The 17,982-nt window shown below is 40.5% G+C and overlaps 1 protein-coding gene across 2 annotated transcripts in view; it reads right to left on the reverse strand.

The window, feature by feature from the left end:
• Positions 1–10,569: 10,569 nt before the first annotated feature.
• Positions 10,570–17,982, reverse strand: part of HIBADH (3-hydroxyisobutyrate dehydrogenase) — an 83,909-nt gene continuing 76,496 nt past the window's right edge. For both annotated transcript variants that reach the window (XM_030445603.1, XM_030445604.1), the window contains exons 7-8: positions 16,040–16,196; positions 10,570–11,576 (exon numbers count right to left, since the gene is read on the reverse strand). In XM_030445603.1, coding sequence (XP_030301463.1) covers positions 11,418–11,576; positions 16,040–16,196 — 316 coding nt within the window. In that variant the 3' untranslated portion in view covers positions 10,570–11,417. The remainder of the gene's footprint in view (positions 11,577–16,039; positions 16,197–17,982) is intronic.

A 17,982-nucleotide genomic window follows, 5' to 3' on the forward strand; every position in this document is an offset into this window, starting at 1 on the left:
GACCTGGTGAGCTCTGTAAGAATACAAAGCTGAGTGTTCCAACTCCTATATTAGAAAACCAATTTATGTTTAAGCCAGTACCAGTGTGCTTCCCAGAGTAAGTGGTTACTGTATGCAGAATATGGTCACAGAGATGGTATTTCACTGAACAGAATATAGATTTCAGGGTAGATCTCACTTCAGATGATGTAAAGAGAATCCTCACATAATTCTATGAATGTGCTTGGATGTCAAAGAATTGTCAGTAAGCGGAGGGTCCAGTCCACACTGCTAGAATGCTCAGGTGTGCAGTATCACATTTATCTGATGTGGCATAGATGGCTTTCAAATGCTAAGAAAGCAAAGAGAGGTTTACAGCTCCAGTGAAAAAACTGCTTCTCTGAAAGGACATACAGGATCTGTCTAAATCAGCAGGAGAGTAGGAGCAAATCTGGAAAGCTACAGAGTTATATTGAGGAGCCAGTGTTCACACTGCATGTGATTTATGTCTGGAGTTCTCTCCAGATGAGCTGCTCTGGCCCTGTGCACAGAAGGCCCATGAGGAGGTCAGAGTGCCCAAGGCAGACTTGGAGCACCATTCTGCTCTATCTGAAAGAAAACCTTCTTGAATCTTCTGGGATTGGTTTGCGATGTAAATCCAAACATGGTAAATGCAGACGGTCAGAAAATAGGCTGTAGGGCAGGTTCCTGCTCTAGATTACATCCCTGGTTTGGACTCAGCCTTAGAGGTGGTATCAATGCAGCTGGTTTTGAAGGAGAAGTGAGAGGACACTTGATGCCCATTTAGTTAAAAAGCCAGTCTAGGGAGCAGGAGCAAGGTACAAGACTTGAAAACAAGAGTGACTGTGATAATGTAAAATCCAACCTGCTTAATGTCTTGAATTTTGTCTGTTCCCACTCTTCAAACTAACCACATGGCATGTGTAGCATCTGCTTTTAGGGATGAGAATGATGTGTCTCTGTGGATGGTGTTCTGGAACAAAGACATGGGTGTTGTGATGCGAGAAGCAAGGAGATCATATGATGTTGTGGAGGCAACAAGCAAAGGAGAACTGTCAGAGAGGGAGAAATAAGGACCAAGAGCTTCTTTACAGTAGAATCATAGAATTGGCTGGGTTGGAAGGGACCTCAGAGATCATCGAGTCCAACCCTTGATCCACTACTGCTGCAGTTCCCAGACCATGGCACTGAGTGACACATCCAGTCTCTTTTTAAATATCTTCAGGGATGGAGAATCCACTACTTCACTGGGCAGCCCATTCCAACGTCTGATCACCCTCTCAGTAAAGAAATTCTTTCTAATGTCCAACATAAATCTCCCCTGGCACAACTTAAGTCCATGCCCTCTTGTCTTGCTGAGCGTTGCCTGGGAAAAGAGACCAATCCCCACCTGGCTACACCCTCCTTTCAGGGAGTTGTAGAGAGTGATGAGGTCTCCTCTGAGCCTCCTCTTCTCCAGGTTGAACAGCCCCAGCTCTCTCAGCCTCTCCTCATAGGATCTGTGCTCGAGTCCCTTCACCAGCCTGGTTACCCTCCTTTGGACCCACTCCAGGACCTCAATCTCCTTCCTGAACTGAGGGGCCCAGAACTGGACACAGTACTCGAGGTGTGGCCTCACCAGGGCTGAGTACAGGGGCAGAATTACTTCCTTGGCCAGAATTACTGCTGGCCACGCTGTTCCTGATACAGGCCAGGATGCCATTGGCCTTCTTGGCCACCTGGGCACACTGCTGGCTCATGTTCAGCTTCCTGTCAATCCAGACTCCCAGGTCCCTTTCTGCCTGGCTGCTCTCAGCCACTCTGTCCCCATCCTGGAGCTCCCCATGGGGTTGCTGTGGCCAAAGTGCAGGACCTGGCACTTGGCTGTGTTGAACCTCATCCCATTGGAATCAGCCCAACTCTCCAGTCTGTCCAGGTCCCTCTGCAGAGCACTCCTGCCTTCCGGCTGATCCACACTCCCCCCCAGCTTAGTGTCATCTGCGAATTTGCTGATGATGGACTCAATCCCCTCATCTAAATCATCAATAAAGGAAGGTCAGGTTTATAGAGAGCAAACTGAAGATTTTTTATTTTTCCTCCTTGGAGATGACATGAAGCAAAGAAGGTTCCAGAAAGCTGAAAAAAATGCGGGTGCTTGGGTCATCCTGGACATGTGGGACAGCTGTTGTATGAAGCCCTACAGGTCCCTGAGACTGCTGCCTCCCCTGTTGGAATCTGGTGTCTGATGGGATTTGGGCTGGACAGTGAGGAGGCTGGAGACAGCTGCAGAGCTCAGGGGCTGGGCACAGGAGAGGGGATGTCCAACCTTGGATCATGTTGTTCCACTGATCCAAGTTGTTGATCCAAGTCTTTGCTTGCAGCCACACTCAGCACCCAGGGCATGAGAAAAGCAAGCAAGCCCCACTCCACTTTGCAATGCACACTGAATAGACCTGGTGTAAAGTGGCTAGAGGCAAAATTACTTTCTGCCTGCTATTTATATCCCTAAGCATCAAATTTTACTATGGCTTGTTGGATAGCTATGTATTTTATCAAGCCCTTTAAAATAATTCCAAAAATTGGACACACTGGCTTCCAAAAAGAGAGCAAAGAATTCCAAAAGGTGTTTTACATGCTGTGAAATTGCAGGTTCTGTCCTTTGTTCTAAATTTACTGGTAATTAATTTCCTCTAGCATTCCCATATTTGAATCTTGGCACAATAAAACTGAGGGGCTGAACACAAGCCTTCAAAGACCGAAGGCTGATGGGCTGATGCTGAGTGCCCTGTAATAATGTAGTTTTGGGTTTCTGAGGAAGTGTTTGGATAATATTCTTATCATAGCCTAAGTGAAAAGTGAGCATCTGGCTGATGATATAAATAAATGAAAACCAAACAGGGATTTACAGGAAAGACTTCCTAACTACATTTAGCCTGCCCTTGAAAATGTGTTTTCCTCAGCCTAGCCTTCCACCCTGTGTTTTCAGGTACAAAACCAGTAACTTTTCAAGCAAAAAGGAACACAAACTATAAATGGTGTGAGCAGTGAAAAAACAGATTTGTAACATTTACTACTGATAGTAGGGTGAGGCAGAACTATGTTATTAACTTCCCTATGTCTACAGTGGGGTTTTCTTTTAAAACACATACCTACATTACACCCTTATTTGTATACCTATCACCCCAAACTCTGTGGGATCATTACTATTGGAAGAATCTAGTCTATCATTTTTAAGACCTTCCCAGCTGCAGCAGGTTTGCACCGAAACTGTTCACAGGGGCTTCAGCAACAGTTTGTGGGTATTTTGTTTCCTCCCTTTTGATATTTTTGTCACCTCTTCAGAAAAAGTTGCAGTTTTGCTTCTTTCGCGACTCAGAAGAATTATCAAACCATTGGCTAGGCTGAAATCAGCTGAGAAGTAATGCACTTTAAAATGGAGAAGACACTGAAGGACTGTAGCTCTTCTATACTTCTATACTCTGGGGTGAATCTTGCCATCTGCCACTAGGCTGAGCCTGCCCTCCCTTTGTATTCGGCAAATGTAACTGTGTGGAGCAGAAGTTTAAACAGGGGAAAAAAATGTGTGTGCCAAATTTGCAGGCTGCATGCAGTTTCTGCACACAAACCAGAAGCATCCAGGAGGCATGGGAAGTAGTGGATTCTCCGTCCCTGGAGCTATTTAAAAAGAGACTGGATGTGGCACTCAGTGCCATGGTCTAGAAACCGCAACGGTGGTAAAAGGGTTCGACTCGATGATCTCTGAGGTCCCTTCCAACCCAGCCAATTCTATGATTCTATGATTCTATCCAAAAGTGATTAATATTTCGCAGCTCTTTAGTGAATGCTTCAGCTTTGCTGAACGCAAGCGTCTGGCTCCCAATCCTCTGTCCATCCGTGCTCCTTACCCAGCTGAGGATGAAAGCCACCAATGAGAAGACAGAAGTAACTTTTTTCCAAATTTCCAAGTATGAGCTATTTATTTAATTCCCACTCCCTGGCACTAAAAAGGCTCAGCAAACACACCAGACTGCCAGTCACCAGTTGCCTATTAACATCTAGGAAGAGGAGAGGAACTATTTCCAAATCAGGATTCTGCCCCTTCTCACAAAGCAGTTTTCTACCCAGACTTCTAACTAAAAGGAACCCAGTAGCTTTCCTGCAAGTAAATAGCTCATTAAGGCTGGAAGCAGGGTTTGTGTGCAAAGACTGTCCTATGCAAATCAGAGCTGATGAGCACTTAACTAATCTGTTTACAGACCAGAGCTGCTGGGCAGGCCTCAGTGATTTTCTATCAAAGCAAAGAACCATTCTTTATGGGCATCTGGTTGTCCCTGAATTGGTAGTTTAAGCATATACCCTTGCTTCAAAGAAAGATCAAAGGATTTATTACTTCTAAATGAGTGCATTATTTCCACTTACTACTTTCTTGTTTGCAACGTGTTATTAACAGCACCATGGCAGGGTTACCTTAAGAGCTAAGATTCATATAGATTCCTGAATGTGATTTTTAGATGTTATATGTAGCCTATAATATGCAGGCTGTTACATAGATGGAGAAGGAAGTAAAATACTAGCAAACACATTAGAACATCTATTTGTGGAAAATGGGTTTTTTCACCCAAACAACAAAGCAAACCAGCTATGTTTTCATACAGGAAAAGGGCTATTTTTCATTCTTCACTGAAAATGTAAACAGTGAGTTGGTTTCCAAATGACAGCTCACGTCAGGGACAAGAGCCAGTTTTGGCTCCTCTTCATATGAAAAGAAACACTCCTGCTCTCAGGAAAAGCTGAGATACCACAGTCATGAAGTAGCACAACAACCAGTTCAATGAACAAATTCCTATTACCCCATAAATGCCTTCCATCCCCATCCTTTTGGCTTACTGTTTATAGCTCCGTTTACTTATTGAGTCTGGAAGAAACAAGGGAGACACATTCATTATGTGCTTTCTGGCACTACTGGGAGCACATGGAAAGCAAGTAAGACCTAACATCTTATTTGCAGGCACACTGAAGTTACACACAGTTAGCTCAGGCACAGCACCACTGGAAGAGGAATTTTCAGGAGGAAGCACAGAAGCAGATTCCAGGCAGAGCGGGCCAAGGCAGACAAAGCTGCCAAAACTAGAGCCACAAGCAGCCCCAGGGAGGGTTTGGAGAGGCTGGTGTGATGTTTATTGCTCAGACAGCAGAGCTGGGTGATGTGATGAGAGACAGGAACTGCATTCTGCTGCTGTGACTTCAGTGATGGTATCTAAAGATATTTGTGGATTCGGTGTCTCCATCTTTATCATAGCACCAGAGAGAGAGGACTGAGGTTCCCTCATCTGTTTTACATGGAACCACCTTCCCCTGATAGGCCTAGCAAGTCACACAGCATAAAGACACTGCTCACTTTTCCTCTTTTTACTAAAGACAGACCTTATTTGCATCTGCACCACATAAGCTAATACAGTTATCAATCCAGGGACAAGCAAGGAGAAAAGTCACAGCAATGGGAGGTGGGGACAGGACCCAAGAGCCTTACAGTGAGAGTAACATGCTGGTATTAGGTCCTGAGACCAACTGATGTCTATTTACTTTGCAATGATTTTCTGTCCTTCTCTTGGCAAGGATCAGAAATTGGCTATTTTTGAGCATGAACAGCGAATGAAGCACTTAAGCAGTCAAATTCAGGAAAAAAATACCCTCCTGACAAACTGGGTTCTTGATGCGGTGCAATAGGTAGGTTAAAACAAAGTAGAGCTTGTACCAAATACTTGTATGTAGAAATGCAGAGGAAGCCAAGCATGTCTTAAACCCACGTGTCTGAAACTCAGGCTTCAATCACCCAGGAGTGAGTGACAGCCTTTTTTGTGGGCTGCAGACTGACAGCTGCCTGACACAATTACACGGCACCAAGGGGACTTGTCCTAGGCATGGTACAAACACAGGAAGAAAAAACAGGGCACAGGCCAAGCTGATGCTGTAAAACAGATAATAGCTACAACATCCAGCATGTCTACTAGATACTGCCCACTGAAAGCTTCCAGGCTCTACAGCCATAGAATAACATGCATGATGACTAGAGACCAAAAATGACCGACTACAGTCAGTCAGTATTGGAAAGTTCAGGTATTGGAAACACCCTACACAGTACTGCTGCCCCAACTTCCCCAGCTTCCCAGGAAAGCCTCTGAGCTGGAGGGCTGCAGACAGGCAGGCAAGCTAGCTTACAGATGGCTCAGGTATAGCCACAGTCAGTGATTACAGCCCAGTTAACACCATTAAATCGTTTAGAAGAAGGCAGGCACACAGAACGAAGTAGGTGGAAGCTGAGAGTTTTGAAGCAGTATTCTTTACCTTACTTTCCACATCCCTTGCTTCCCCCACCTACAGCTGTAAGTCACCTGCATAAATCCAAGACAGATCAATCATGTGGCTCAAACTGGAAGACAGACAGCAGCAACACTTTGTTCTGGCCAGAGCTTATGTCTGACCACATTTGAAGGCTATTACTTTTGGTTTTCTTCTCTGTTTTCTCCTTTGAATTTCAAAAAGACAAAATGCAATACATTTCTCTTCTAAAAATACTGTAAGGACCGAAACATACTGTAACACTATTTGCATTTCTTTCCATGGTAGCTGCATTTCAGCTTATCTTTTAATCAGTTGTATCTCAGTTAGTTTTGTCCTGTGCTTCAAGTCTTTTTTAAATCAGTGAACTTCATAAAACGTATGTTAGCACATTTATTATCTCCATACATAGCACTTACTTTAACTAGCAGAACATTGTCATCACTAATGGAGGCTTGATAGAACTCAATGAAGAAACAGATTGAGTTATCTCTGACCACAACTGAAAATCCAGATCTCATCTCAGAGTCAAGGTCAAAAGGAAGCATTGGGTGTAAATGCATAAAGAGACATCTGATTTTTAATTAGACAGTAATTATTATAAGCAGTTATTACTCCTAGACATGCTTTGAAAGATTTATCCACTTAAGTTTACCTCAAGTGCTCACAACCCATGATGAATGCCAAAACAAACAAAAAACCCCACAAAACCTCACTCCCACCACCTAGTTCTATGTCATACATCTACTGAACATAACAACCATGAAAATACTCATTTTCTGTCCACCTAAGAAAACTTTGTAACTGTTGCTATTATTTTTACTTAAAAACCCATATCTGTAACTGTGCCAGCCAGCAGGACAGGTTGTGAAAAATCATATATAAAACGCAACGGTATTGGCAAAAACACCAGCAGCCTTTTGAGGACCATACATCCATTTTGCTGGTGCAAAGAAAGGCCAGGACATCCTAATTATTGCAAATTCAGGCTTTGAAAAAGTAATACTCATTCCACTTTGTTGAAATTGAACTAAACTTCTACTACTACTGAAACACAATTTCTCAATTTTGCAAGGCTTGCAGTAAGAGTTCTAAGAATTTGATAATTCAATAAAAGGCTTTCCCTTTTTAAGTCCCCTAACTTTAAGGGGGTCCTATCAAACCTCAAGACTAAAAAATCACAGAGTACCATAGCTCTACATGTTGTGCACCAAGAACGTACAACACAGGTTTCTAAACTGGATAAAAGATTACACAAGCTTGTAAACCCAGGCAATATTCTCAGCTGCTCTTGAAAAAAGCTGAATTACAACTGGTTTTATATGAAGGGGGAGAGGGCAATGATCATGATGATGATGTCAAGACAAATAAAAAACAAGAGGTATCATTATCAATGAAGTCAGTGCCCTCAGAGTTGCTCCTGGGTAGCTGTGGTCTTGCTGGTGGACTGAAAACACAGGAAGGCATCTATAGCATAAATCCTGTGTGATGGTAGCCCTTCTCCTTGCTCCAGGGGTGGCCCCAGTCTTACTCTTCCATAAACTATGTAATAAATCTCTTTGTGTCAAAGAACTGTAAGATTTAAACAGCTGAAAAGATGGGTAGCTGCCCTCAGGCAGGAAGGCACAGCAGCTATCCCACTGACCTCAGCATCTCTTTCACCCCCTGTGAGACAAGGCTGGGATGGACACTGGCAATATCAACTTCAGCAGCTCCTGATGGCTCTGTCCTCTCACAGCCACCATCCCAACACCTCATAATCCTGGTGCCAGTAACGTGGCACAGTCCTTGCCTGAGTGATGTGCTTGAGCTCCTCCAGAGCTGCATCTTGGCCACATCTGCACTGGAGTCACGTGAGAAACACGCTGTGAAATCTTGGCAGTATTGTACTTAATGGCAAAATTCCCACTGATTAAAGCAGAGCCAGAATATCACGTATAATACTTTTACTTGGTCAGAATACCTCCTCTTCCTCCTGAGGCTTGTAAGAGCCATAAATAAAGCTAAAGCAATATAGTACTCAGCAGTTTTAATAGAAGGCCTCCTCTGTTAAACGACCACCAAAAATAGTTGCTTAAGACTGGTTATACTGAATCAGAAATGAGAGAAGGCTGCTTAGAATTTTTTTTTTTTAACCATCACTACTTTTATTGGTTGTCAATGTTTTCCTGTTAGTCAATAAATGCATTTGATATAGGTGAGTTTCCAAAGTAAGCATTATGGGAGGGCTATTTTAACATTCAAAGTTTTCCCTTTGGGACATTTACAAAATATGCAGTTAATTTGTTGCACCTAATTTGTGTGTATGTACTGGGAGGTAATTAGTGTAGAAATTCAACCAATTTTACAATCTTTCTGTTCAATGCAACAAATTACAGTTTTCAACACCTGTTTCTGGCAGTGACAATAGTTTCAAGAACTGCTTAATCTCCATAGACCAAAATAATACCTTGTGCAAAGCAGAAGATAGGTTATATACATATGCACATGCCAAAGAGCCAGAGCTAGTACGAAAACTATCACCATTACGTGTAATATTCCAGTAATATTCCTCTGTACAACTAGGAAAAAACCCCCTACATTCTAATATAAATTGTATTACAGGCTTCAGGTATTGGACACCATTAAAGGTTTCAAGGCATTTTCCATAATAAGACTTATTTAAAATGCTTTTTCTCACTTTGCCAGACTAACTGCTTGTTCTAAAATTTTACATGCTGGCTGTTTGCCCTGAAGTTGGGGTTTTGATTCTTTTTGTTTGTTTGTTTGTTTTGTTTTGTTTTTAATTTCAGCCAAAATTGGCTCCTCCAAGCAAGAGACCACAGAACATTTTGTTGCTTTGCCAAAATAGCTTTCTGGCAGACCTAATTCCAACTTGAGCACCCTATGCTTTGGAGCAGGAGTTTACAATACCATCAGAGGCTGTGGGGGAGGAGAAGTGAACACCAGGAAGCCAAAGCTACAAGTCTTTGGGATAGACATAAAAATAACTATGAAGTTTCCGCATCTTTAACAGAGACTTTATGATTTCAAAAAGCTAAAGGCTTCAAGGAGTGTGTCTCATTGAGCATATTCTCTTTCCTTTTGGCTCCCAACATTCATGTGTGCATACAATGGCTTCAGAGAATAAATGACTGTGACTTCCTGCAAGCCCAGGCTGCAGGAACCTGCAAGGGTTACCAGTAAATCCAGAGTACTGGCAAGCACATTCACAGCAAACAGTGCTACAGGCTGGGGTGGAAGTAGAAGGAAGCATCTCTCAGCAGACTGCCTGATGTGAGCCAGATTTCCAAGTCAAATACAGAGGAGACAAACTTTACCAGGATTCTCGTACCATTCCTTATCCATTATAAAACTGTCAAACAAATAAGGATCCTACAGGCAAAAACATCCTTCACTACTTGACCCCAAATTCATTATGAGACTCAGATCCATCCTTTGAGCAGGAGTCTCACAGGAAAAAATGCTGTAGTATGAGATCTTGTTACCAAAGGTCAAACCACACATCTGCAACTCTGGCTACATCTTTCTGCGTTTTCCAGCACCTGAGTGGTCGACCTTGCAATTTTAATAGTTTTTGCTGCAGATACTTTAGTGTGTAATTTCTGAATAAATGCAACCCTGTTTTATCAAAAGAGAAACAAACAACTTTTTTTAAAAAAATAAGATTGCTCCCAGTAGTTGTACACTCCTAAATAATACTAATGAGCCCCAAATCCCTGAATAACCTAGGATGTAAAATGGTTTTCACAGAAAACTGAAAGGAGAACAGATCAACCAGTGCTGCTTAACAACTTTTGTGTAATGTTACTCATGTGCTAAAATATAATGTCCAAGTTCTCAAAAGATTATTCAGAGACTTCAGCTAATTCAAGCACACAATTTTGTTACCCAGGTTTGCATATATTCTCAAAATAGGAATGTCAATGCATAATTGACCATTAAGCCTAGAGCCTGCAAATAAGCCTGAACACGAGTATTTCTAGTGAAATCAACACGTGTATTTATATTCATAAAGCCAAGTGTGTGCTTGTAACTTTACAAGATAAAGGAGGTGGTGAATGGTTAAGGTAATATATATTCATATACATTACTATCTGCATTTAAGAACAAGATGTCTTGACAATTTTGGTTTTCCAAGATAATCTGTAGAAAACCAAGAAAAATAAAAAATAAGACCAGTTAGTAAATTTTTTGGTTAATTGTGTGTGCAAGAGTGCATCAAAGCAACAAGCAAATATCATACAGTGAGTCTTTACCAGTATAGATTTTTATTTCTCTTCAAAATAAGGGAGTTTGTTTAGATTTAAAATACTTCAGTAAATACCTAAAACAAATGTACACTTCATTAGAACTTCTGATAAGTAAGTGCTGTTCTTGAGGCCTGAAAATGTGTGAGAGAATACAAGAAAATATAAAATTGGGTTAGCAAAATACAGTAATGGATCTTTACAAGAGGAACACACATGTTATTTTAACTAAGTCGATCGGGTGAACATGCTGTAACAGCTTTCCACTTAGAAACACGTGCCTATAAACATAATCTGCAACCTGGATCCCAAGAAAAAGTCACTACTGAATAACTCAAGGCTAGAATGTCCAAGGAAAAAAAAAATCAATTTCAAGCTGTGTTTTTCCATCGAACAAATCTTCCCTTTTTCCATAAAGTATTGATTTTTAATTTTAATAGATTACTACATATCATAAAATCACTATATAACATTCTCTTACTATTCAAGAGTCAACTAAGTCAGTAGCCACAATGAAAGTTATTTTATATGCAAACAGTAAAATGTCTTATAAAAAAATATTTATTTATTGCATCTAGAGGAAAAAAAAAAGAAAAAAAAAAAGAAAAAAATAAAAGAAAGAAAACACAGTCTGGCTAATTGCCAAACAGTCCTTCCTTCCTGCTCCTCCCCTTCTCTGATTTGCTTTTTCCAGAACTATCAAAAGACCCTGGAGGTTGTTGTGATCTAGACAACCAAAGACAATGAGTCTGCATGGGATCAAGATGCACAGAACCCACATATCTCTCAAACAAATTATAAGGATAAAAAAAATGTGTTTTGTTATTGTGTCCATTTCCAAAGGACAGCTCACAAGGCTTCCTCCTCACGTAAAAACTGGAACACAGCTGAGAAGTCTTTCAGGGAATAACCTTTTGCACACATCATCCTGTAGATCTGATGTGCCTGGGATCCCAGAGGTACTGGTGTCTTTGTGTTGGTGGCAGAAATCTGGGCCAAGCCAAGATCCTGTGGGAAGGGAAAAGAGAGAGGAAGAGGGCAGAGAGGAACAACAGAAGGAAAGAAAAAGAGAAAAAGTCAGAGGAGAAACAACAAGGATATAATTAACTGTGTACATATTATAGGTTATTTGGCTTCTATTGTGAAGAGAACTCTACTGCCAACAAATACAATACTCCAGCCATAAAATTTCAGTCCTGGAAGAAGGGAGCCTTGTTTAGTTTTTCAGCTTTAAACAGTAAACCAGTGTTACTCAACAGAAAAACCCCAAACTTTGCAAGAGATGTGACCTCCTTCCAGATGGGAGGAATTTCAAGATTCTAGATCACTTCTCCCAAGTAGCAAGACTCAAAATTTTCTTTTCTCACTTTGTCTTGTTATCTCCAAAAATAAAACTTCCCTGGGTATTCACTTAAGCATTTCACAAAGGTCCTAACGATATCATTTTCTTGTTTGGGCAAAAGGATATATTTCTTTCTAAAAAAAGGTTAAAAAGTCAAGCAGGAGGGATTTGAATAACAACAAAATTGTGACCAGTCAATAGCAAAATGAGAGGCATAGTCCACTTTGTGAATACGAATTATTTGCAACCTAACTGGATGGATGTACTGAAGAATTCCTCAGGAGGCTGTTCTGGGCCTGCTACAACTCAGTTTTCTTTAATGACTGAAGATAAAGGGATAACAGAGAATAATTCCACTGCATTTTTAACCACTGAATTTGGGGCAAAAAACAGGAGACGAGGTTGCAAAAATGATGAATTTGAAACCTGTCCTCCAAGAGTCTTTGGTCAACTATAGCTATAATCTGAAATAAATAGGAGAGAACTCAAAGTACCAGGTACTGTGACTAACCATAGTGAGCTAGAAACAGTGAGCTGCAGCAGCATGCTGGACAGAAATGACAAGCTAGGCTGGATGATGCCTTAGAATTCTAAACTGAATCAGATATGAAACCAATCAAAGCAGGAAAAGCTAACAAGGACATGGATAGATATAAACAGATCTCTTAGTTATGTCAGAATGTAATATCTGCACTCAAGGTTGCCTTGATAAGGTCTTGCTAGAGAAGTCATTTTTGTGGTCCATATTTCAAGTTGCAAAAGAACCTCTCAAGTGTTACTAGGAAGTGCCTGGAATTTCTGTCCATCCAGGACTATGGTGCTTTATAGCATTTGCTATGGTTTTATGCTTTTTGAAATAACAAATCCTTGATACAGAAGAGGTGAGAGACCGTAGTATTGCTGAGAGCACCTTTGGCTTCTCAGGGATGACTTACAAGACAGGTCTTTACTTTCAGTGTGTCTGGATTGGAATTAGCACAAGGAATTTCAAGATCTTACTCTACTCTCTAAATGTCACTTCAATCTGTAAATCGGCTCTATTAAAGGTCATTCGGATACAAATCAGAATTATAGTTACTCTTCCTATTACCTTTGAATGACTTCAAGATCTAGGAAAATGGGGAAAACATACGTACTCGATGTCACAGGATCCAAAATATTCTTCAGGGCAGTTCAGTCCTTCCTGTCCATTCTGTTGAAAGACTGATGACCTGACAAATCTAGGAACAGTTACTTTGACCTCCCTTACAATAAGATATTCCAGGGCATATTCCCAGCCTGTTCTAAACTTGCTTTGTGGAAACTGTTGCCATGTTATCCATTTGAATGACAGAAGCTTAAAATCATGTCCTGAAATAATAGAATGGCTAGACTGATTCCAAACTAGTGAAAGTGCTCACTATTGGTAATGGTGATCATAAACTAGTTCTTTCTGAAGAAGCATTCACAGAAGCAATCCCTGAAAATTCTAAATAGACTGCTAGCACCAATGCAATTTCATGCAGCAGGTCCACTCACTTCAATAGTGAAATTCTGGCTCCATGGTGGTTAAAATATTGGGCAACATCTCAATAATTAAATGGACAAGGACTCCTGACTCCAAAGAGCAGGAAGGTTGTTTTGGCTTTTTAAATACCATTCTATAAATTAGAGCTTTGAAGGAAAAAAATGGCAAAATTTAAGTAAAGCTTATCTTTATCTTCAGGTTGTGAAGTATTTTGTACCTTTTCTCTTGAGGCTGATTTCTTGAGTGAAATAGTACAAAACAGCTCTGAAAGAAATCCGTGCTTTGCTGACCTTTTTGCAAAAGTAAAAATCAGACCACAGTTTATGGCTCTTCTCATACTCTTTTGGAACTGACAGCATCTTCCAAAAGTCTCCTGTACCAACTATTCTAACCACTTTTTTTTTCAGGTTGGAATGGGGAAACAGATTCTCTTTCAGAATTTGCTTCCAATGCTCACTTTGGAAATACCTGGTTCCTTACATGCATTTTGCAGTTGATGTAAATGAAACTGCCACTCAGAATAAAGCTCAAAGGCTGTCTTGACATGAGTCAAGGATAGCATGATATAAATCTGGCTCTTCTCAGGCTTCAAAGACGACATTTAATTAGCAATTGTGCTGTGAATGAAAGACAGAATTTCTGGCCTGCAATGTCTTGGGCACAAAGACAGCAAGGAGAAGTAAACTAGATTTTTAAAATGCAAAACCTTTTGATCAGGTTTTACATTAAGCTGACTAAATTCTATGTTTCAATATCAGATTTCAAGAGTGAAGAGCTTTTCGGAGGTGTCTGATAAACTTTTCTGTCCCGACTATTTAACATCAATTGCTGAAAAAATGTTTTTAAGAAAGCCTTTGACTTCTGCCATACCTGATGTGTAACTCATAACTTGAAGTTTGGCAACTGTGTTTAGTGACCGAGTTCCAGAGTCATGCTTAGATACCCTCATTGTTTTCTCATTCTTTTCAGCCACAGGGTTGTACCTACCTTTTTCTCCTTTGAATATAACTTTTCTTTTTTCTTAAGTGGCAAAAGCATGCTCTCTACTCCCCAGAAATAAAGTCCCCATCACAAACAATTCACAAATTACATAATATGACACATACCAGGATGAAATGTAAAGTAGGAAAAGCCTTTTCACAGTGTCTTAAAAGAGGTCACTACTGCAGCAAATACTCTGAACATGATCTGTTGTCTTGGCTATTACTCATTCAAGTAATCTGTCCATAGAGTAACATAGCATTGCTCAAGAGGCATGAGAGGAATATATTCTCTTAGACCCACTCTCAACAGCATCTGGCTAATTCCATTGGCTGTGCACATGCACCAATTGACATAAATCAACTGCAAAATGACAGGAACAGTACCAGTAGGCAGGTATTATGTACAGTAACTACCTCACTGTAGAGATTTGTGTGATATGGTTTATCACCAGCTCTGAGAATGCTTCTTTTAGTTTTAAGTGCTTAATTTCCACTACGAGTGAAAGAGATGAAAAGGGCCAGAACACCTAACCAATTGGAAGCACTCATAAACTGGTATGTCTAAAACCTGTCCTGTATGAATTCAAATTACTTCCCTAAAGATAGTAACCCTATGAAACTAACATTGTGTGAAATTATTTCTTGCACTTACATACTTAAGACAACAGATCTCTTCCAGGGCTGGTTTTATAATTTATCTTAAGCAATCATTGCTAAATGCAGATGTAGTTCAAGTGTCAGAGGTCCACAGCTCTTTTGTCCAACTGTGTGTCTTCATCAGTTGGATGCAGGGCTCAGACCTCCTTCCCTACTTTCCTCTGGCCTCTAAATGCTTTGTTTTCCTGACCACAGAATGACTCAGGACAGTGCTTTTCCTAGAAAAGCCAAGGGCATGGCAGTTAAGTGCACTCTCCTGGGATGGGACAGCTGTAGATTTCAACTCCTGGTGCTGAGAAGGACCTAAAACCCAGATCTCCCACTTAGTGGACAAGTAATTTAGATTACTAGGTTATTACTCCTAAGAAGCCCTACTTCTGCCACCAACAAAGGGCAGCTCAGGAGAGCTGACAGATCCCTGCAGAAAATTGGTCTGTGGGAGTGTGTGTTGAAACCTGTCTCCTTTCTGCATTCCAAATGGCCTTAGGCAGAAAGACAAGCACATAAGCAGTTGGCTCAGCAAGGAATGGGATGCTAGAGGGCACGTCCTGTAGCAAAGTTTAAGGTATCTGAAGAAATTGGGCCCAAAATCTTAGGTGCTTATGCCATTATTTACAGCTGATCAGGTCACCTGGATTTCCCCAAACTGCTCTCTAGTTTAAGCAGCTAAATTCTAAAGCAGACATGCAAGAGGTCTTACATGATTTGGCCAATGCTTGCCATACACAACAGTCCATAGTGACTGCCAGATTAAGGCAGACTTCATAAAGAATGCATATCATCTCATGGAGTGGCTCAGCAGCAATAGTGGCTAGAAAGAGGCTGGAGGCTAAAGGAAAAAACCCACCCTAAACAATTCATTAATTCAGAGCTACAGTAAAAGGTTGAGTTCCCCCATAATCATAAATTTTCCCTGAGAAGAATGTTTGATAGAAGCCCAGAGAGAAGCAACTGTACATACTTTACATGCAATGTTATGTACCTTAGCCATGAGTGTTGTTCCAAAGCCTCCTTGATAATTATTAGCAGATGGGACTCCTTCCATCACTCCAGGAACAGGGTTGTACGTGTCGCTTGACCAACAGCGACCTGAGCTCATATTTAGGATTTTGGCCAGCAGCTTTGGGTCAAGGCCTAATCTGTCAAAGGTCAAGGAAGAGAAGTGTTAATGTCAAAATGCACAAGACATGGGTGACTCGTTTTATATCTTAGGACCCTACCATCATTTCTCTCCCTTTATTTTAAGTCACAAAAAATGACAGAGTATTGATACTGGGGGTAGGGATGTCGTATCTTAAATTAAAGAGCATCAATCCACCATTTAAGCAATAGGTTTTCAGAACTTTTTTTCTTTTTCACTAAGCAAATCCCCCTCACCTCGCAATTTCAAAAGCACAAGCAAAATAAAGGCTCTCTGAGGAGAGCACTTCCCTCATATTTCACTTACTCTAAAGCATTCTCTGTTCTGCTATCTACTAGGTCACATACTTGTGTTCTTTATATCAAAATTATATTCTCCAAAGCTGAACAAAGCAAAAAATCCACAAGCAGGTATGGCAGCATGAAAGTACTTGTGTGATGTGTTTGTATGTGAATGCTTTTGATGTAAGCAAGATAATGCAAATGATACCGATGTAAAAATTTGAATTAAAGTGCTACAGTTTTCAAAAAATACTGCTATTGTATACCTCTGTATATTCTTTGTGTTGCTACTATATTAAATCTTCTGTATATACTGCTACTTATAAGGCAAGTCTGCCTCTCACTGTGACATTTATCTATTTGCAAACATACATTATTGTTCTGGGTCAACTGTTGATAAGGTTGCTGATCCTGGTAAAGCAAAGCTTGTCCAAGTAGAAACATCATTTGTTCTATGACCAAGCTGATGGTATCAACTGCTGCTCCATGTAGACCCTGAAGGCTATTCAACATTATAGGAAATTAACCCTCTTATAAATTCACATTTTTGCTGATGTCATTCTACACCAATTGCATTTATACCAATGACAAGCAGCAGCAGCAGCAGCTTATCTGGCCTTGTACAAATGTTCAGTTGTGCTCATGAAAAAAAAAAGAAATCAAAGGAATTATCTCCATAAACAATCCAAGATGGGAAAAGGAAATTTTAAAAGGGTTGCACGAAACATTTTTTAAAGTTTTGTTTTATAGAACTCAGCACTCTACATTAGGTCTTACACCACAACCTTTTTGCAGATCTCCACAGACATGGTGGTCCTAACACCGCTACCAGGCACTGTACCACTCAACTGACTTGTTGATGAAAAAAGCTTAGCACTAATGGAATAGGTGCTGAAATTTATTTCTATTTATTCAAGTAGGCATTTTGGATTTGAAAAGCTACATTTAAGACAGTGGGCTACACAGCATGGTTCTTGTTCCCATAACAGCGTGTGTCTCACTCTGCTCTCCAATTGCAAAGCAAGATCACTTTCTGTACCCCAAATGTAGCTTTTTAGCATTACTGCTATAACTTGATGCAGCAGCCCCTGGAATTCAATGTGAAGGCTCCTGCTGGCCTGAGTGGAATCAGGCTTTATTTTCCCCATTTTTCAGAGCTGTCTGACTCAACTGAATGCTCTCAACAGTCATTTATCTTTAAAAAAAAAAAAAAAAAAAAAAAAAGTTAAAAAATATTTCCCAGCACCAATCTGTTTTCACAGTATTTTAACTGTATTTTTATCTTGTACAGTGCATCACAGTCTTCATTAAGAACCATTCTGAATAACTGTGTTAATTTTTGTCATTCAAAAAAACCCCACCACGCTGGGAGCAGACACTTCCTGAGACTTCAAGTACACAGAGGTAGGTTTTTTGGCCAAAACAAATCTCTTGGCTTGTTTGCTTCCTTATCATTGTTACATCCAGATCAGTATTTTTAGCAATGCAGGGCCTGCTTTTGCT

The sequence above is a fragment of the Calypte anna genome, chromosome 2 (genome assembly GCF_003957555.1).
Source record: "Calypte anna isolate BGI_N300 chromosome 2, bCalAnn1_v1.p, whole genome shotgun sequence".
Lineage (NCBI taxonomy): Eukaryota > Metazoa > Chordata > Aves > Apodiformes > Trochilidae > Calypte > Calypte anna.